This window comes from Tachyglossus aculeatus, chromosome X4, assembly GCF_015852505.1.
Source record: "Tachyglossus aculeatus isolate mTacAcu1 chromosome X4, mTacAcu1.pri, whole genome shotgun sequence".
NCBI lineage: Eukaryota > Metazoa > Chordata > Mammalia > Monotremata > Tachyglossidae > Tachyglossus > Tachyglossus aculeatus.
The window spans coordinates 11,036,783-11,059,179 of NC_052098.1; the positions used below are offsets into that span (position 1 = coordinate 11,036,783).

The window sequence follows — 22,397 nt, forward strand, 5'->3', positions numbered from 1 at the left end:
CATGGGTTATGTTTCTGAGCATGGCAGACTGGCTTCTCTTACTGATGAATAGGAGGCTTCTCTACGTCCATGACATAACTAATTTACTCCCCCACTTCAGGATTTGTATTACCATTAAGCATCCACACTGTCCCAAAAGACTCTTCTGTGAGGTTTGGAATGTGGAAAACAAAAGTGCAAGTCATGCTCAACCCTTCTGTTCAGTTACATATTAATCTAACAGATTTCAGGCAGTGGATAGTTCAATGCGTGAATTTTTGAGAGAGAGGCATTAGTTGCTTGCTAGAGCTGAGTTTTTCCTAGAGGCGCAACTAAACTGGCTAAGGAAGAAGGATGCTAATCTGCCCAAACTCATGAAAAACAATTTTAGAAATAAAGGTTTACGATCCAGTCTATCAGTGAGCCAAATTCTTCTTCCAGTCATTTGAGCCAAGCTCCCACCAATTTAAAGGGGAATTGGGCTTGATTTTCTGAGGCATGTTGTAAGGGCCCTGAATACTCTTCCAGTTCCCAGAACAAAGAACTGACACTCAGGGGGCCTCTTGAACTGCCACACTGAAAAAAATTGGCCCGTCCCCTAAGACATCTGTTCTTCGGATGAGAATGGTAGCAGATCACCAGGAAACATGTATAGAATGACATAAAAAGAAGCAAGGAGAAGCAGCATGGCTCAGTGGAAAGAGCACAGGCTTTGGAGTCAGAGGTCATGGGTTCAAATCCTGGCTCTGCCTATTGTCAGCTGTGTGATTTTGGGCAAGTCACTTAACTTCTCTGGGCCTCAGTTACCTCATCTGTAAAATGGGGATTAAGACTGTGAGCCCCCCGTGGGACAACCTGATCACCTTGTAACCTCCCCAGCGCTTAGAACAGTGCTTTTCACATAGTAAGAACTTAATAAATGCCATTATTATTATTATTATTATTATGAAGGACCGTGATTAAAAGATACCGGAGAAGACTGATGTTCACTTATGCCCTGTCTTCCAGGTAATCCTGTGGCAATATTCAAATGAGTCACCAGGAAAATGCAGTATTAAACAGAACCATTCATTCTCACACTTGATCCCCACATAGTAGGCTCCCAAAATTGTCTAAACCTCCATGACAGCAACACATTAACACAGTGCTACGTTCCTGACACTCTGCATCAACCCAACAACTTTTATGCAGAAATTTCTCAGGAAGAGTTCTAGGAAATGGAATTACATAGCAGAATAAGGCCAGAGGTAGGCCCACGCTGACCCCTAAACAGAAGGCACAAGCTACTGCAATCATACTGATGGAGGAGTTCCAGGACTTCCAAGAAGACTTCCATGATGCTGATGCAGATTGGCCATGACTAGGTGGAAAGATCTGCCTCCTGTCTGTAACCCCTTCTCGATCAATCAATATATCAATAATCTTTCTTGAGAGCCTATTGTAGGCAGACCACTGTGTCTGGGATAGTGCAACAGAATTAGACAACATGATCCATGCCCAGACTGGAGGTAGGGAGATCAATGAGGAGGCTGACGCAGTCGTCAAGCCGTGAAACGACAAGTGCTTGGATGAGCACAGTGGCCATTTAAGATGGAAAGGAGAGGGCAGATCCTGGAAATGTTGTAGAGGAAGAACTAACAAGATATGGTGCAGACTGAATATTGGAGTTGAGCGGGAAGGGTCAAGATAACACCAAGATTATTGGCTTGAGAACCAGGGAGGATGGGTGGTGGTGTTAATTGTGATGGGGAATTTAGGTGGGGAAAGGTTGAGAGAGAAGACAAGGAGCTCAGCTTTGGACATAGTGAGCTTGAGAAGCTGGCAGAGATGTCCTCGCGGCAGGAGGAAATGCAAAATTGCAAAGAAGGAGAGAGGTCAAGGCTAGCAAGGGAGATTAAGGATTCACTCACATAGAAGTGATAGTTGAAGCCAGAGGAGTAGATGAGCACCACAAAGGAGTGAGTGTAAATTAAGGAGTGCTTAGTACAGTGCTAAGCGCTTAGTACAGTGATCTGCACACAGTAAACAATAAATATGATTGAATGAATGAATGAACAGACTCTGGAGGGACTTCCACAGTGAGGGGGTAGGAGGCAGAGAAGAAGCTGGCCAAAGACATGCAGAAGTGTCCGGAGAGATATGAAGAGAACCAGACGAGGATCACCATCCATCCTCCATCCATCCCCTCCCATCCCCCTGTCTCGCAAATATGTAACCTTGGCACCATCCTCGACACATCTCTCTCATTCAACCAACATATTCAGTCTGTTACTAAATCCTCTCAGTTCCACCTTCACAACATCGCTAAAATCTGCCTTTTCCTCTCCATTCAAATCGCTACCATGTTGATCAAAGCACTTCTCCTACCCTGCCTTGACTACTGTATTCAGCCTCCTTGCTGACCTCCCTGTCTCTAGTCTCTCTCCACACCAGTCCATACTGCACTCTGCTGCCCAGATCATTTTTTGATTCTACTGATGCCTGATTACTTGTTTTGATGCCTGTCTTCCCCCTCTTCTAGACTGTGAGCCCTTTGAGGGCAGGGATTGTATCTATTTGTTGCTGAATGGTACTTTCCAAGCACTTAGTGCTCTGCACACGGTAAGCCCTCAATATGATCGACTGATTGAAGACAGTGTCAGTGAAGTTAAAATTAGATAAGTGTTTCCAGAAGGAGGGGCTGGTCCACAGTGTTGAAGGCAGCAGAGAGGCCGAGGAGGATTAGGATGGAGTGGAAGCCACTGGATTTGGTAAGAAGGAGGTCACTGGTAACTCAATTAGCTTGTGTCTACCCCAGCGCTTAGTTCAGTGCCTGGCACATAGTAAGTGCTTAACAAATACCATTAAAAAAAGAAGTGGGAGGCAGAAATGAAAGGGGTTATGGAGAAGTCCTGACACCTGAAGCTTCTTTAACAAAACCTGATGACTCTCTGAGGGATACTGAGGGACTTTTTAGTAGGTGGGGAGCGAGCGCCGTGGTTGGGAAGAGAGTAATTTCAATGCCCTTAGAATGGAAAATTCAGGGTACACAAGTGCCTGTTCCCTATCTCCTAAATAGCTCAATAACCAGTAGTAAGAAAAGGACTAATAGCCTGAACTTGCAGATCAATTTTATTTTTCCAAAGTGCTTTCACGATACTTATCTCATTTGGTCATAGCAGGCAGTGGGAGGGAAAGTCAGGTTAAGGAAATGTAAGAGAAGAGCTAGTTGTAAAGCTAGCAGTGTGGCCTAGTGGAACAGAGGACCTGGGTTTTAATCTCGGCTCCTCCACTTGCTTACTGTGTGACTTTGAGCAAGTCACTTCACTTCTCTCTGCCTTAGTTTCCTCAACTGTGAAATGGGGATTCAATCCCTATTCTCCCTCCTACTTAGACAGTGAACCCCATGTAGAACAGGGACTGTGTCTGATCTGATTGATTTGTATCGATCCTAGTGCTTAGAACAGTGCCTTCCCTCCTCTAGACTGTGAGCCCATTGTGGGCAGGGATTGTCTCTCTCTATTTGCTGTTTTGTACTTTCCAAGCACTTAGAATAGTGCTCTGCACACAGTAAGTGCTCAGTAAATATGACTGAATGAATGCTTGACACATAGTAAGCACTTACATATTATTTACAAAAAACCCCAATTAGCTCAGGCACCTGTTTTAATATGTGATCTCCTGAGAGCAACTTTCTGATACTGAAGGTGATTCATTAATTGCCCCTAGCACCTAGCATGGAAATCTCACAAGGCTCTTGTGCACAGGCCATGATGCCCTGAATTCAAAGGATCCATTAATAACCAGTGAAAGTCACCATTATTGGAGCTGACCATGTTTCCTTCCACTCGCTATTTAACTATGTTCCACAAACACCCGGATGTCCTCCCCACACAAATTACAAAGGCAGGAATGCTCCACTGATTCCAGAACAAGAAAGATGGGTCCAGGAGGTTTTGCCTGACAGTAAAAAAAGCTCTGGGACTGACCTAGATGTGTCAGGTCAGGGGCGGGGGGGGGGGGCGGCACGCCATGGGGAGAAAGTTTCCTCCTCTGCTTAGCACCACAACTCATCTGTCTACCGGGAAAGATTCGAGATCTGGGACCTTTTCTAATGAGGGACACGGGTGGGAGGGAAAAGCTAGGAGCTGGATTCTCTGCTTCCATGACACTCTTGGAGAGGATCTGAGGATACTTCCTATGACTCTAAGTCTCTTCAAATCCAGACAGCACAATAATAGAGCTTGAAAGGTCACAGCGCCAGCCAGATTGATTTTAAGACAGGAGGAGAGGTCTAAGTGAAACGGATTCCCGAATATACCAGACTATCAATCAGTTTATAACAAGGCAATATATAAAATAGGCAGAGTAATAACAAGTGCAAATATCATTGAAAAAAATGGATATTTATGGAAAATGAGATCATACTTCAGGACATCTAGTTTCTTTTGCATCTTCCATGGTTTACATTTTACTGTGGCAATTAACTGCTTCTTTTCATCTAGCTCGGCCTTCAGTTTGTTCAGTTCCTCTTCATCCATTTCCTCATCGTCATCTCTTTAAGGAGAAAAGAAAAGGATAAGATAGACACTGTGAATTCAAGCTTAGCTCAGTTTCCCAACCTACGGAAGACCGATGTTACCATTGCCATAGAAGCTCAGCGCAAACCTCCTTCACTTGAAATACGAGAAGACGTACTGTGACCTTCGGGCTCTGTGCCTTCCAACTTGGAATTTGAATTTCTCCAACCATGAACCTGAAAGGGGAGTTTTCCCAGGTTAAAGTCTTAAAACTGAGCCGTTCTTGTCAGCCGTTTCCTGAGACAGGCAGAGACAGAGGGAGGCTGGGAAAAGAGCAGAGAAGTTCATCAAGGTGGTTTGTTCCCTCTTCTACCCTCCCCCAGCTTGCATTCACCATTAACTTTAGCTTCCAGCAGAGAGAATGAGCCAAAGGTGAAGATTTCATTTAAGTGCCCTCAAAATTGCAGTTAGCGTTGCCTTGGGAGACAGAAAGAAATTGAGAAAGAGAGGAATAAAGATCTGATCCTCAAAGGTAACCTAATCTGTTAATTAAACTCAAGAGTTCAATTGGCGAAACTCAATTTGAAACATATTTGATGTGGAGTGAGTCCTTTTGGGAAGAAGAAAAGGGGGAAGGGGCAAGCAGAGATTTATTTATCTATGGAGAATAGATGTTATGTTCTGCCCACTGCTTATTCTCTGACTTCTGTTCTTAAGGGACTAAAAATAAACCGCGCATGATGGGTACTGTATGTTTTCCAAAATGAGGAATGCAGTACCATATAGCAGAGATCAATTCTTTGATAATGGATTATGTTACATTGTGTACACAGCTCACCATGGAACATTAGGAAAACTTATTCACGTCTCCTTTGGGTTCTTAATTATTCAGGAACACTCATATTTTTCTACTTAGTTAACTTGTAATGAAGGAAAGGCAGGATTTAGCCAAAATCATGATTTAAAGGGCCAGTCAGGGAGTGGTAAGGGCTATAAAACTAGATCTGTGGTTGATCATTCAAATACTGCCACCCTCTTCCTTCCTTCCTCAATTGATTAATCAATTAATCAGTGATATTTACTGAGCATTCACTCCAGGCAGAGCACTCTAGTAGGTGCTTGGGAGAGTTCAGTACAGTTAATAATGATGGTATTTGTTAAGCACTTACTATGTGCCAAGCACTGTTCTAATAGATACAAGGTAACCAGGCTGTCCCATGTGGAGCTCACAGTCTTAATCCCCATTTTACAGATGAGGTAACTGAGGCACAGAGAAGTCAATTGACTTGCCCAAAGTCACACAGCTGACAAGTGGCGGAGCCGGGATTAGAACCCACGACCTCTGACTCCTAAACCCGTGCTCTTTCCACTAAGCCACGCTGCTTCTCTGCGTTAACAGACGCGATACCCATCCTCAAGGAGCTTACACTCTAGTGGCAACTCACAGCATTTCCACTGTTTTACTCTTTAGAGGTTGGGCTCTGTCAGTTCTCCAATGGTAAACTGAGAATGAAAGTGATGCCAGAGCTCAATGAATGATGTCATTTTAAATGTATAATGACTTTGAAGCCTGGAGGCTCCAGGGCTAGAAACCACCAATTCCAGAGGCGCAGTGGCTCAGCTTCGGCAGTCCCTGGCACAAATTCTGCTCTTTCACCATCCCATGGCTGCAGTTCTATATGCAGACCAATTCAGCTGTCTCCTCAAGCTCAAGCCTGTTTCCAAACAGGTGCTAGAGGATACTGCTGGCCAAGGTATTGTTTTGAGTCATAATAGAAATGCTTTTTACTATCCTAATTAGAATCATATAAGGCAAAATGGTACTTGAGGTCGTGCTGAGCAAACCTAGGATGACTCACAGTCTGACTTTAATAGAGAAACTCCCTTGTTTAGCGAGGTTTTTTTTCACTGTATCATGGTGGGGAGGAGGGAAAGTAGAGACTGAGAGACGAGAGAGAAAGAGAAATGATAAAGGGTGGGGAAGGTCCAGAGAAGGAATAAGGGAAATAAGTGGCTTTCAAAGTAATGGATTTGTGCTTTAATTAGACATTCACCTCACTCATCTTCCACATACTATATAATAAAGCCTAATTAATAATCCAGAAAATTGCTCATGTGAATAAAAGTTCTAATGAGCATCATAACACTTTTCATTATCATATTTCCATGGGATGCAATGTTATAACCATCATCTAGTAGTATTTATTATGCATTCACATATGGATATATATCATCTTTGGAGATCTGTGGTTAAATCTCACATGTTTAAAATGTAATTTTCTGCTTTATATCTAGCAAACCTAAAAGGTGAGTTTTGAAGGAAAGGAGTTGCTTTATGCTGGGTTTCTCACAGCTCTGAACACATATCACTTCTTATTCACTTAAATTTGGGTCAGGAAAAGTCTGTGATATTATTAGACACTCTAAAAACTGTCTATCAAGATAATACCCTTGAGCTGCCTCTTAAAATAGTTAAGCATTACAATCTCTGGTCTTTAGTTATTCATAAAATGTTTTCTTTGTCAGTGCTTAGGAAATTCCCATAGGCCCCTAGTTAATTAACTTAAATGAATGTATCCTGATTTGCCTACTAATCCTCTTCAAAGTGTTCTTGCTTATTGTCTTTTCCAGTTTCTGTCTCCTGTAAGGAATTGAGAGTCTTCAATGTTGCTGTAGAAGGTACTTGAACTAAAAAGGGGGTTAGCGCAGTGAATACATATGTAAGTAATAGTAATTCAAATAACAGCTCTATTTCTGAAAGGTCAGTCAATCAAAGGTATTTATTGAACACTTACTGTGTGCAGAGCACTGTGCTAAGCAAAAGTGAGGGTGCAGAGGAGGAGGCTACTGATGCAATCCATATCTGTTGGGGTGAAAAATATTCTGGATTTCAAGAAAAGGAGTAAGCATGGCCGTAGGAATCACAAGACGTGGCTTCTAGTAGTAGCTCTGCCACTGGACTGCAGTGGGACCAGGGACATGTCAAACTTTCTGGACCTCGGTTTTCTCATCTGTAAAATGAGGATAAGATACTTGCTCTCCCTATCACTGAGACTGTGTTCCATGTGGGACAGGGACTATTTCCAATCTAGTTATCTTGTCTCTACCCCAGTGTTTAGCACAAAACTTTGGCACATAATAAGGGCCCAGTAAACATCCTAATTATTAAACAGAAAGAGGTGGAAATGTTGAGAAGCAGCATGACCTAAAAGAAAGAGCACGAGGCTGGGAATCAGAGAACCTGGGATTTCTAAGACTGTGAGTTCCCTGTGGGCCGGGAACAGTTCTACCAACTCTGTTACACTCTACTCTCCCAAGCACTTAGTATGGTGTTCTGCACACAGTAAGCATTCAGTAAATATGACTAATCGATTGATTAATTGGTAATCCCAACTCTGTCACTTGCCCATTGTGTGACCCACTTGCCCAATGTGTGACATTGGGCAAGTCACTTAACTTCTCTGTGCCTGGGAATTCGATACCTGTTCTCCCTTCTACTTACACCGTGAGCCCCATATGAGACAAGGCCTGTGTCTGACCTGATTATCTTTTACCTGCCCCACTAATATTATCATCATTATTATTAATAATTAATAAGGATAATACAAACAACTCTGGCAGCATTGTAGGGTGCCATGAGAACCTCTGCACCTTCCCCCAAGGGAAGACGCCTCACCTTTTGCTACCTCAGAAGCCAGGCAGAAGCCTCCTTGTGTGCCGGTAGGCACCACCAGCTTAGGCCACGAGAAAAATGAAGGGAAAACCAAAGACTGTGTGCCTAGAAGAGCCTCCGATAAATTCACAAGACGTTTCTGTGGATTGTTTAGGGGTTTCCCTTCCTGAATGCTTTTCAATGCTGATCAAAGTTGAATTTCTCCATATCTATTGCCTTTTCTTTAGACTGGAAGCTCTCTAAGCACTGGGACTGTGTCTTGGACTTTTCGAGCACCTAAAACAATGCTCCATGAAGCACTGAGGGCTACTCAATGAAGTAAAATAGGGATAGGCCTTCTCCCAAACCTTCAATTCTGAAAAATTAACAATAACAACCGTGTGATAGACACAGCTATAACAATGTATGAGGCGAATGACAAGCTAATACATATATAAACATGTATTAGGAAATGTGGTGTTTACTGCTATATTGCACTCTCCCAAGTGCTTAGTACAGTGCTTTGCACACAGTAAGTGCTCAGTAGGTATAGTTAAATGAATGAATATTTAAAACTACCTATAAGCTTTCTTGTCCTCTCCACTGGTGCAGGGGTAGAGCACTGCCTGTGATTTCACATAGGACTAGTGGAGTGGCCCTGATTGTTGATGGAAAAACACAGAACCAGGCTTAACTACTGTTTTCATTACAACAATAATATCATAATAATAAGCATAGTAAAAACAACAACAATAATAACAATAAGAACCAGGGTATTTGTTAAGCAGTTACTTCATGCCAAATACTGTCCTAAGGGCTGGGGGAAAAAAATAATAATAGTAATGGCATTTGTTAAGCACTTACTATGTGCAAAGCACTGTTCTAAGCGCTGGGGGGGGGATTCAAGGTGATCAGGTTGTCCCACGGGGGGCTCACAGTCTTTAATCCCCATTTTACAGATGAGGGAACTGAAGCTCAGAGAAGTTAAGTGACTTGCCCAAGGTCACACAGCAGACACGTGGCGGAGCTGGGATAAGACATAAGAAATAAAATAACCAGATCAGACGCAGTCCCTATCCCACATAGGGCTCACAGCCTTAGTAGAAAGGAGAACCAGTATTGAATTCTCATTTGGCAGGTGAGTAAACTGAGGCATGGAGAAGTTAAATATCTTGCTCAAGGCCGCACGCACAAGAGGCATGTGGCAAAGCCAGGATCAGGACCCAGGACCACTGACCCTCAGGCTCATGCTCTTTCAACCAGGTCAGGCTGCTTCTCAGGGTTTCAATTACCTCCACTGGGTGGCAAGGAATGATAGAGCTTAGTGAAATTCTTTATCTACAGGTGCTTCGGGAACCCTCAATCAAATCGAGAACAAACCAATAGAAGAACTTACGCTCCTTTCCTCCTCTTCCTCCGCCTCTCTTTTTGCCTTTCTAGCCTTGTAGCTTCATCCTCCGGTTCAGGCTCTGGCTCATGGTCATCATACACATCCCTGGTCCGCTTTCTCCTTGTTCTCATGCTCTCTCTCCGGGGCAGCTTTTCTTCCTCCTCTGATTCATCCTGGCCTAGACATATCATTTTATGTTTTGACAAGCAGAAAGACTCAGACTTCTTGCAAGGTTAGAGAAGAAAAGAGGTATAAATTGGAGGAACAGAGGGACAGAGGCCAAGAGAGAGAGACACAGAGCAACATGCACACAATGTTCATTCAGGTACAACTCTCAGACGCACTCGCATTCCAACTCAGACACATTGCCACACGTCACTCGATCAAGTAACCTATAAGATAGAAAAAGGATATTATCCTCAGTGACCTAAACAAAGGGCAAGGTAGTTTGTATTTTGACCCAAATGGGCCCAAGAGACATAAAGCCAACCAAACTTAGAGGAGACTTGCACAGAACAACCAAAACAGGCAGATTGATCCTTTATGGTTTAAATGATTTCTACAATTCAGATCGCAAAATGAGCAAATTTATGGCCCATGACTCATGGTAGCTTATTATTCATGTGATTGAAATGTTCGTGCAACCTGAGGCTAAAGCATGGGCCTGAGATGTTTCTAGGGTAAAACTTAAAGTGGTCCATAGATGAGTAATAGCTGAGTTGCAGAAACGAATATTATGGTTGGCTCAAATTAGGGGAAGAGTGTAATGGTTAAGTGAACCTTTCCAACAGCACTTGTATCCTAGGGGCCCATGAAAGATGCAGTATCCTCTATCTGCCCTCTAACTGAAACTTCTTTACATACTAGGCTTTCACCTTTGGACAGAATTGAAGACTATGCCTTCTTTAATTCCAATACTGGCATGAATTTTCCAAAATAACAAAATGTTGTTATTATTACTCATAATTCATTCATTCAATCATATTTATTGAGTGCTTACTGTGTGCACAGCACTGTACTAAGTGCTTGGGAAGTACAAGTTTGCAACATATAGAGATGGTCCCTACCCAACAGGGGGCTCACAGTCTAGAAGGGGGAGACAGACAACAAAACAAAACATATAAAGCAAATAAAATAAATAGAATAAATATGTACAAAATAAAATAAATAGAGTAACAAATATGTACAAACATATATACATATTTACAGGTGCTGTAGGGAGGGGAAGGAGGTAAGGCGGGGGGGATGGAGAGGGGAAGTAGGGGGAAAGAAAGGAGGGGGCTCAGTCTGGGAAGGCCTCCTGGAGGAGGTGAGCTCTCAGTAGGGCTTTGAAGAGAGGAAGAGAGCTAGCTTGGCGGATGTGTGGAGGGAGGGCATTCCAGGCCAGGGGGAGGACGTGGGCCGGGGGTCAATGTTGGGACAGGTGAGAATGAGGCACATTGAGGAGATTAGTGGCAGAGGACCGGAGGGTGCGGGCTGGGCTGTAGAAGGAGAGAAGGGAGGTGAGGTAGGAGGGGGCGAGGTGATGGAGAGCCTTGAAGCCAAGGGTGAGGAGTTTCTGCCTGATGCGTAGGTTGATTGGTAGCCACTGGAGATTTTTGAGGAGGAGTAACATGTCCAAAGTATTTCTGCACAAAGACGATCCAGGCAGCGGCGTGAAGTATGGATTGAAGTGGGGAGAGACAGGAGGATGGGAGATTGGAGAAGAGGCTGACGCAGTAATCCAGTCGGGATAGGATGAGAGACTGAACCAGCAGGGTAGCAGTTTGGATGGATAGGAAAGGGCGGATCTTGGCGATGTTACAGAGGTGAGACCGGCAGGATCTGGTGACAGATTGGATGTGAGGGGTGAACAAGAGAGCCGAGTCGAGGATGATACCAAGGTTGCGGGCTTGTGAGATGGGAAGGATGGTAGTAACATCAACAGTGATGGGAAAGTCAGAGGGAGGACAGGGTTTGGGAGGGAAGATAAGGAGTTCGGTCTTGGACATGTTGAGTTTTAGATGGTGGGCAGACATCCAGATGGAGATGTCCTGAAGGCAGGAGGAGATACGAGCCTGGAGGGAGGGAGAGAGAGCAGGGGCAGAGATGTAGATTTGGGTGTCATCAGCATAGAGAGATGATATTTGAAGCCGTGGGAGCGAATGAATTCACCAAGGGAGTGAGTGTAGATCGAGAACAGAAGGGGACCAAGAACTGACCCTTGAGGAACCCCTACAGTAAGGGGATGGGAGGGGGAGGAGGAGCCCACAAAAGAGACTGAGAATGAACATCCAGAGAGATAAGAGGAGAACCAGGAGAGGACAGAGTCTGTGAAGCCAAGGTTGGATAGCGTGTTGAGGAGAAGGGGGTGGTCCACTGTGACAAAGGCAGCTGGGGGGGGCGAGGAGGAATAGGATAGAGTAGGAGCCATTGGATTTGGCAAGCAGGAGGTCATTGGTGACCTTTGAGGGGGCAGTTTCCGTGGAATGTAGGGGACGGAAGCCAGATTGGAGGGGGTCGAGGAGAGAGTTAGCGTTGAGGAATTCGAGGCAGCATGTGTAGACGACTCGTTCAAGGAGTTTGGAAAGGAATGGTAGGAGGGAGATAGGGTGATAACTAGAAGGTGAGGTGGGGTCAAGAGAGGGTTTTTTTAGGATGGGAGAGACGTGGGCATGTTTGAAGGCAGAGGGGAAGGAACCAGTGGAGAGTGAGCGGTTGAAGATGGAAGTTAAGGAGGGGAGAAGGGACGGAGCAAGAGATTTCATAAGATGAGAGGGAATGGGGTCAGAAGCACAGGTGGCCGGAGTAGCACTTGAAAGGAGGGAGGAGAGCTCCTCTGAGGATATTGCTGGGAAGGATGGGAGAGTAGCGGAGAGCGTTGAGAGCTGGGGGGTTGGAGAAGGAGGGGGGGAGTGACTTTGGGGAGCTCAGACCTGATGGATTTAATTTTATTAATTAAGTAGGAGGCCAGATCATTGGGGGTGAGGAAAGGAGGACGAGGAGGAACAGGGGGCCTGAGAAAGGAGTTAAATGTATGGAAGAGCTGACGGGGATGATGGGCATGGGTGTCAATAAGGGAGGAGAAATAGTTTTGTCTGGCAGAGGAGAGGGCTGAGTTAAGGCAGGAAAGGATAAACTTGAAGTGAACGAGGTTGGCATGGTGTTTACACTTTCGCCAGCAGCATTCACCAGCTCGAGCATAAGAGCGAAGGAGGCGGACAATGGCAGTGATCCAGGGCTGTGGGTTATTGGTATGAGAGCGGTGAAGGGAAAGGGGAGCGAGGAAGTCGAGCTGAGTAGAGAGGGTAGAGTTGAGAGCAGTAATCTGATCATCAAGATTGGGTAGAGAGGAAAGGGAGGCGAGGTGGGGTGTGAGGCGCTCAGAAAGATGGATGGGGTCGAGAGAACGGAGGTCTCTGTGAGGAAGTAATATAGATTTACAGGGGAGAGAAGTGTGAGTGAGGAGACAGGTGAGAAGGTTATGATCAGAGAGAGGGATTTCAGAGTTGGTGAGGGTGGAGATAGTGCAGCGGTAGGAGATGATGAGGTCGAGGGTGTGACCAAGTTGGTGAGTGGGTGAGGTGGGGTGGAGCAGGAGGTTGGCAGCGTCAAGGAGAGATAGAAGGTGGGCAGCAGAGGAGTCACCAGGGATATCCATGTGGATGTTGAAGTCTCTGAGGATCAGAGTGGGCATGGAAAAGGACAGAAGGAAGGTGAGGAAGGGGTCAAAATCATTAAAGAAGTTGGAGGTGGGGCGGGGGGGGTGGTAGATGACGGCTACAAGAATCTGGAGGGGGTGGTAGAGGCGAATAATGTGGGCTTCAAAGGAAGGGAAGGAAAGGGAAGGGGGAGGAGGGATAGTGCGAAAGCGACATTGGGGGGCAAGAAGGATACTGACACCTCCTCCTTTTCCGGTGAGTCTGGGGGAGTGGGAGAAGAAGAGGCCTCCACTGGAAAGAGCAGCAGAAGAGACCATGTTGTCCGGAGACAGCCATGTTTCAGTTAGGGCGAGGCGGAGTAGAGACCTGGAAAGGAATAGGTCCAGAATGAAAGGGAGCTTACCTATAATGGAGTGGGGGTTACAGAGGACACACTTGGCAGCAGCTGTGGAGGGAAGGGAGGGGGGGGAAGGGTGCAAGGGGTGGGGAGGGTTTGGATTGGGATGAGTTGGCGGGGGCCTAGATAGGAAGAGTGGGAAGAGGGGTGGTGATTGGAAGGGAGAACTGGGATGGGGTGGGGGCAGGGAGGAGGGGAGGGAGGGGGCTGGGAGGGAGGAGTTGAGGGTTGGTGCTGGTACAGAGGGATCCTGGGTAGGGGGTGAGGGGGAGCAGTGGTGGGGGGGAAAGGGAGAGAAAAGGCTGGGTGGGAGAGGGGAAGGGGAAGGTGAGGAATGGGAATGGCAGTTGGGAGCAAGGGAATTGATAGTTCATGGTGAGGTCAGCAGGGTAAATGACAGCACAGCGGGAGGTTAACAGTTGAAATGCAGAAGCAATAAAACAGTAGTAATGATATAAGTAGGTGATGGCATCATAATGATAACAGTAATGATAATAGTGGTATTTGTTAAGTGCCTAGTATGTGCCAAGCCCTGTACTATGTGCTGGGGTAGATACAAGATAATCAGGTCCCACATGAGGATCATAGTCCAAGTAGGAGGAAGAAAGATATTGAACCCCCATTTTGCAGGTGAGGGAACTGAGGCACAAAAAAGTTAAGTGACTTGACCAAGGTCATACAGCAGGTTCATGGCAGAGCTGGAATTGGGAAAGTACAATAAACAGAGTTGGTAGACACAATCCACGCCTACAACCGACAGTCTAGAGTGGGAGACAGACATTGATATAAATAAATGAATTAAATTAAAGATATGCACATAAATGCTATGGAACTGAGGGAAGGGTGGATGAAGGGTGCAAATCCTAGTGCAAGGGTGACACAGAAGGGAGAGGGAGAAGAGGAAGTTAGGCGTAGTTGGGGAAGGCCTCTTGGTGGGGATGTGTCTTCAACAAGGCTTTGAAGGTAGGGAAAGTGATCATAATGTCGGATATGAAGAGGAAGGGCATTCCAGGTCAGAGGCAGGATGAGGGCAAGGGGTTGGTGGTGAGATAGACGAGATGTAGGCACAGTGAGTAGGCTGGCATTAGAGTAGAGAAGTGTGTGGGCTGGGTTGAAGTAGGAAATCAGCTAGGTTTTGGAGGAGTGGGGAGACCTGGACTGAACAGTTTTGTAGAAAAATGACCTAAGCAGCAGAATGAAGTATGGACTGGAGTCCAGTCGATGGCTAATGGTATTCATTGAGCATTTACTATGTGCAGAGCACTCTACTAAGCATTTGGAAGAGTGGGGAGAGATAGGAGGCAGGGAGATCAGCAAGGAGGCTGATGCAGTACTCAAGGCAGGAGAGGATCAGTGCTTGAATTAACGTAGTAGCAGTTTGGATGGAAGAGGAAAGGGTAGCTTTTAGCAATGTTATGAAGGTTGAACTGACAGGATTTGGTGACAGAGTGAATACATGGGTTAAGTAAGAGATATGAGTCGAGGACAATGTCAAGTTTACAGGCTTATGAGACAGGGAAGTTGGTGGTGCTTTCTACAGTAATGGGAAAATGAGGGGGAGGACAGAGTTTGGGTGGGAACACAACCAAGTCCTGGACTAGTTATAGACACTTCTGACACTATCGAAAATATCTGGGCTAAGAGGGAGAGATTGTTTGATAGATTGTGAGCTGAAAACCCTTTTCCATAAATCAGAGGATGGAAACCCCCCAATTCACCTTGCTCCAAAGTAAAACTATCAAGAATAATCCATCCTACTTACTTGAACTGTCTTCACTGTCCTCTTCCTCCTCCACAACGATTTGCACTGTCAAAAAGAAATGAATGATGACAAGGGTTGAATGATCAATTCCTCAAAATCAAAATTGTTTTCAGTACCAGAGGCAGGCTTAGGTGTAACTTCCTTGCTATAGGGCCTCTTAGATGGCGAGCCCCCCAAGGGGCAGAGACCATGTCTAATTCCCACTTATATATTCTCTCCCAGTGCTTAGTACAGTGCTCTGCACACAGTACGTGCTTAATAAGTACTATTACTACTAAATACTATTACTAGTTTCCCATGCACCATTTGGAGAGTGTAACAAAGATTCTGAAGGAGAGAGAGTGGCAAGGGCAGGATCTGGAGCAATAATCGTGGGATGGCTCATTACTAGTGATCAGCACAGTAGCGCCCAGCAATGGAAGAGCCTTTTCCTAAGCAGATGCCCATTTCCTGTTTCACTACTTAATCCATATTACGACTATCTGCTCACGATGACTATCATGAAATGAAAAATGGATGCCCATATCGAGACATGCATGGAAATGCCAGTGCTGTTCAATTCCACTACAATGCAGCTTCCTTCCACTTAAGAAATGTTCTGACCAATTTATTCCCCAATATCATCAGTTAAGAATGTGGGCCTTGTTGAGCTACGCAATTCCACTTTCTCGAAACAATCCTTCAGTCAGTAAGGCATGAAAATGAATTTCCAAAACCCAAATGGTCACATTAGAAATCCACTGTGAAACATGATCTCCCAAAGAATACTTTAGTCTGTTTTAAGTCAATCATCACTGACTAGCTCAAAATCAGTCTTGAAATTTGTCTATTTCTCAGCTCATTAAGTTACCCAGAGGTATCTCTCATACCAATTAGCCAATGTAAAAATGAGTGCACCATTTCATAGAAACTATAGCATATATAGTTTTTATTTTGCTAAGTGGATTGTACAGCCACACAACTGGGCATGTCTTTGCTATTTAGCTTGGACAGATACAAGTTTATAAAACAAAAATGGCAAAATGCATTGTCCTGAAAACAAGAAACAACCTCGCGGCTTGTTTCTGTTTCTGCATTAATGTGGCAAAGGTTATTTTTCAGAATTTGACAGTGTATTGAAAAGGAGGCACATGCAAAGAGTTTAAATTCCATTCACAAAGCATTTCCTTGTGATAGGGTTTCCTGTCATCTAAACAATATCTGCATAAAAAGTTGAAGGAACATGCAAAAATGTTATCATTTTGAAAATGAATGTTCTTTTGTGCTGCCTCGCCATATGTCTTCCGTTGTTGGCTATACCGAGATCTACATTGGACAAAGATCCTTACAGCACTAAGGAGAGTCTGCAGTGTAGAAGAGGGAAACTTCGAAGTCAGTTTCCACTCAACACTGGAACATGGCCTTTCTTTTGCAACTACAGCCTTCATCTACTCCTTCAACGAAAGAGAAATTCCCCGAGGAAACATTTTAATGATAGAGGATCAGTACGGCTGCAGATTCTGATCAGTGCACACAATCTACAAACAGCTGAGGATGGGCAATAAATGCTGATACATGTGCTAGCCCTGAAAATGTACCTTGCAGAAATAGACACGATAGCCAAAGCCAGTGAAAATAACCCACAATTCAGAATGCTGATTTCATCGTGATCGAGTGCAATTGATTAAGGTTAATGAAATATATTAACAACGGGGGAAGAGGATATCTTTAAGCAACTGTGTTCAGGAAGGATAATAAAATGAACTAAAATACAAGATCAACCAACTTCCTAACTAGAGCATCAAGAGATAAATCAATAGTTGGTAATATTCAGAGGAACCGAATGTAGCCAGAACCATGAATGTGTTTTGCAGGATGCATGGGGAAAATGTTAACTGAGATTAAATGAAAATCAAATAAATAAAGAGTAGGCGCCTCTGTAATGAAGGCTTAGGAAAAGGTATGAATTAGCCCCTGAGGCAAAGAGGGGATGAAAAGGCAGAAATATTTTTCACTGCAGACGTAATGAGCATGGAATATAAACCCAATTAAAACTATTAGACCATTCTATCTTTTTACCTACACTGGCCAATTAGAGAGCTTACCCAAAAAAGTAATTATCAACTCCATGACTTCAACCTCCCACCACCTAAGCAATGTTGAAAAACCAAAAGTCAAAGCTGTGTTTTAATTCAACTGTCCTCCCTCTTTTCAACCCTATCCAAGGAAAAGCTCTGGGCACCTAAATACCTCATACAATCTCCCCCAGCCCCTCTCCATCCACCCTTCTCTCTTTGGACAATCCCTGGAATACCATGATCCAATTCCTGCTCCTAGCCCTACTCTCTTGGTTTATCCTGTCCTAATCCCAAGATCTCTGCTGCAATTGGATGCTTCCCAAAAATATTGTGTACTTTAAAAATAATGTTTTCTTTGTTTCCATATAAAGTTTGAAAACAGTAAAACAAAGCAAAAGATGATTTAAGGAGAGAAGTGCTATAAGAACACATTAACTCCTGTGCAATATAGTTTGAATACATATTCCAAGGAAATAAAAATATGACATCAAGATACCCCATGTAAAATGTATTGGAGAACCTCAGAATCTTGGAAGGTACTCTGAATTTGGGTGTTTCTTCTAAATCCAAAGAATTGAAAATGAGTGGAGACACATCAGGACCATCCAGCAACTACACTGTGGAATATAATGGTTGATTAGGCCTATCTGCTGCTCTCATCCACCTTTTTTTAGCATATGGGCAGATGCTCGAAGCTTTTTGATATTACTTCAGAAAGTGGAAATTCATTCATTCAATTAGCATTATTAAGCACACTCATCAGACTTCAGACGTCTAACTACTGCAAAATTGTCTTGGCTGTCCAATCCCTGCAGGGAGCAAGTTACAGAGAGATCGGACCCAAGAGAATTGAAACAAATAATCAGAGTATCTCGATTGTGGGTCTGATATCTATATATTGGGGGCTGTCCATTGTTGAAGACAACCATACTGGCGGTGAAATGAGTGTGAAATGAAGATCCTTTGAGGGCAGGAATCATGCCTATTGTACGACTCTATTATATTGCACTCTCCCGAGTGCTTAGTACAGTGCTTTGCACACAGTAAATGCTCAGTCCATTGATTGATTGATCATGGACTAGGATCCTGGTGATTTCACTCAGCAACTGCCAGAGCCCTGTCGATGGAATCACATGGTTCTGCAAGAGGAAAACAGCTTAGATTTCTTGATGTTGCTTTCTGCACTTTTCCTGTATCTGTCATGCTGCAAAAATCAAATATTATGTACTGCATTTTGGTCTTTTACCTCAGGTCTGTGAGCTTGATCTGTTCCCTACTTTAGCTCTCTCCTGGCAAAGAGAAAAATAAAAATAGGTGCATAGCATGCACTCATGGCTCTCCACTTGGCACTTCTTATCTCCATTCATTCCCCTTCCACCTTCCCTGTTCCTGGAACCCTTACTGCCAGCATACAATTGAATCCTGGGGTTATTTCTTTTACCATGACTACCCCTGGCTGATTTCTCTTCTGACACCCAGCTGGTTCCGGGGCTAGCATGTCCACCACAGAAGAACCAAGTCAGAGGGAGTCGGGGCTTGATCGCGGAAAAAAGTGTCTGAGTTGGTGTCTCTGATTAAAAGTATGTGGGAATAACCAAGTGTGTGCATATGCATATTACCTGCTGCTTTCTGTTACCTGTGCCACTGCTTCTCTTCATTAGCCCAGTTAATCAAGTACTGTACTTTCTAATACAATCCCCAGAGGAAAGTAGTGCAGCGAATGCCAAACATATCAGTTATAAATTCAGTCACTGAAGGATCCTGGGGGCTCTATATAACTATTTTAAACCAACATTGTTAAGAAATCACAAATAGAACAATCATTTTGCTTTGACAAGTCCCACCCTGCCCCCACTAAAAATAAAAAAGTTCCTCCACTGGCAATGGAGCAGGCCTTCAGCACCACTTAACTCTCCTCAGAGTGAACCCATCTTCTCAGGCTCTGGGGCCCTAGAGAAACAGCAAATAAATAGTTGTTGGTTTCTGCTTTATTAAAAACACAGTATAGAATACAATGGTTGCCAAATGGAACAGGACGAGATCTGTAGGGAAGGAAGTTTTATTGTTTAGTCTCTAAGTGGGGATAGCTAACATTGGAGGGAGTAAAAGAAAATGAGAAATTATGCTCTGGTAGTAAAGAGCATCGTTTTATGCCAACACAAAGAAAGGAAATCAAGGAAAAATGGCTTCAACTGCCTTGCACTTTTTTTCTGGCTTTATTACCACATGAAATTATAATTAAACACAGGCTGAGCAGAGTGGGTAGCTGGTATTCATCCAAATTCCACCACTCTTGAGCAGGAAGAGTAAATATGAAACACTTAAGCATGGCTCTTCAAATGGAGAATTATATGTCTGGAGTATCTGTAAGATCCTACAGTTAGGCGCTTCATGACACTATTGGTCTACACAAACAGTAAAAATGTATTTATTGTATATGGTTTAGAAGGCTAAGGTTTTTTTAATATACATGACAAGACATTAATGACGAGTTATTTACAAATGTATTCAATGCTGCTCGGGGTGAAAAAAACACAGGGGAGTTCTCCTGTCTCATTGCATTTATCTAGCTTTGAAAAAAATACTTAAGAAGGCAAACATATTGAAATTAAGCATTTCTTGTCTGGCCCTGCTTAATCTTGTCTTCAGGATGTGCAGTTATACTACCCTAAAGGGTAAGCTCTGTAAATGAGTGCAATGAGAAGAAAATCTCTTTTCACTCTTGACCCATTGTTGCTAAAATCTTTCATGATAATATGGGATGGAACTAATCCTCAGATGAAAAGGCAAATTTATTTTAAAGTACAATTGGCCGGGACATTGACATTTTTAAACAGCTGAGAACATCAAGTAATTGTTGTAGTCAATGGATATTATTTCTGCATATTCCAGATGAGGAAGTGGAATGTTTGGATTTGTGAATTATTATTATTATTATTTAATAATAATAATAATCATCATCATCTATGGACAAGACCAGGCTAGGAATTTTCCCTTATTATATGACAGAGCATGGATTAGGATTATCTGAGCACTGATCAATTTGTCTTCGCTCCTTGCACTGCCTTTGTTCAGCTTGGAAATGCTAATTAATGCTCATCAGCATGCATTAATGAATGTTAATGACTGTCTTCAAAAGAACAAAAGGAGGCGGGGGAAGGGGAAAGGGAAAAATGAAGGCCAAGTGGAGGAAAAGGAGATAAAATAGAAATAAAGCAGATGGAAGCAGATAGAAGAAAGAATATGGGATAGTGACTCAGATTGCCGATTGGCTGAAGATAAATCTCCAAGGCAGCCTTCCCATTGGAGGACAAATCCACTGCACAACCTGAAACTATTTAGTCCATTTCATTTTTCTCACTCAAAAAATCAGTATTTTCCTAAATGAAATCATTTATCTTAGAGCTTTTAATTATCTGAGATAACCAGAGTTTGGAGGAATCTTCTGCTCTAAGCGTTTCACCTCTGGTTTCAACTTCCACCTAAATAGGTCAATGAAAAAGATCAGCTCTATGTTTTTCGGAGGAGCACGGGCTCTCTGGAATTAAATTTAATGCTGTCATCTCGCTATCTGGACTCAGCTAATGAAGAGAATTCAAAGGGTAGGAGGACATTTCATGCTTTTGTAGGTCAGAGAGGTTTCAGGTTGAAAGAAAAACTTGAAAAGAAGAGGAGAAATTGTGGGCTTGCTAAAAGGAAGATGCCATTTCACCTTCTCCTCATTTCCACTTCACCAGAGACTCAAGAAGTTCCAGAGGAACAATATAAAAACAAAACTGATCTGTTGTCAGACTGGCTTTGGAGGAAGCAACATTGGCTTCATTTTGGCATCTTATTGTATCACCAAGTTCTGCTGGTGGTTATCATGACAAGTTTGACTGCTGATACAGATCCTCTGGAACTATGCTTCTATCTCCTCTGTCCTTGTAGTTTGGGGATCAAAACATTTAAAATGGGATGGAAAAATTCAGGAGGTATGGGGAGAGAGAGAGAAACAGAGAGAGTTGTCCTTTGTGTTTGAAGAAGACACCACTGATGGTGAAATTCTCCTACGGGGACCTGTGGGGTTGAAAAGGCCAATGTGAAATCCACACCCCCATTAGCACACACAAAGACAGTTCCTTGCTGGGCTGCCATGTTTTCATATTTGTTGCTTGCAAAGACCATACCCACATTTACTTCTGTCATTGCCTCTCTCCACCAACTCCACCTCCCACAGTTCCATTTATCACTGAGCTAAGGATGCACAAGCTTCTGCGTACCACAGATGCATTCTGAGGCTCCCAAGCCAGATTTATGGGAAACCAAGCAAAAGAACATAGAAACTGTGCTCAAGTTAACTCAATTTCTTATACCCACCTTTAGCCTGAACAATCCAGGTGACTGGGAGGCTGCCCCTCCTAGTTGTGAATTTTATGCAAATATCCTGGAATGGGAGCTGTCCCTGTTAAGCAACATGTCGGCCTACTTGGAGCCAGGTGCCAGTTAAGCAGATCTGGGCCCCCACTCAGTGCAAATGCCCAGATTGCATTCTGGGCTTGGAGAGTTCCTCAAGCAATCTAGATCTTGTATTAGTTGAATGTTCATGCTCAATCTTAAGGGCCTTTGCAATCCCTCTCCTGCCCCTTTCACAATCACAAGAGGCCACGGAAAGAAAGGACAATCAATGGACAGCTCGGTTTTCTTTCCAATTCATAAGGTCAGCCACTTCGAGGCACCCAATTTTATTTCCTCCAGACCTGAGGCCTGTGGACCAGTGTCTGGCTTAACTTGGGGCCACTGAAACATAAAAGACCTTCCCTTTTCTTCCATAGTATAAACTTAACCATATCATGAAACAGCTTTCAGAATGAAGCTAAAACACAACTGACTACCATCATATCTACCAACTCTATCACACTGTACTCTCCCAAGCACTTGGTACAGTGTTCTGCACCCAGTAAGCACCAGATAAATACCATTGGCAACTGGGAGATGCCAGGGATGCTGGAGGCTGGATGGTGGGGAGGAAGGAAGAAAA

General features: G+C 43.7%; 1 protein-coding gene across 1 annotated transcript in view; it reads right to left on the bottom strand.

Moving 5' to 3' along the window:
- Positions 1-22,397, bottom strand: part of TMC1 (transmembrane channel like 1) — a 354,777-nt gene that overhangs the window by 98,401 nt on the left and 233,979 nt on the right. Inside the window, exons 5-7 of the mRNA XM_038769999.1 lie at positions 15,321-15,365; positions 9,527-9,698; positions 4,387-4,515 (exon numbers count right to left, since the gene is read on the bottom strand). Coding sequence (XP_038625927.1) covers positions 4,387-4,515; positions 9,527-9,698; positions 15,321-15,365 — 346 coding nt within the window. The remainder of the gene's footprint in view (positions 1-4,386; positions 4,516-9,526; positions 9,699-15,320; positions 15,366-22,397) is intronic.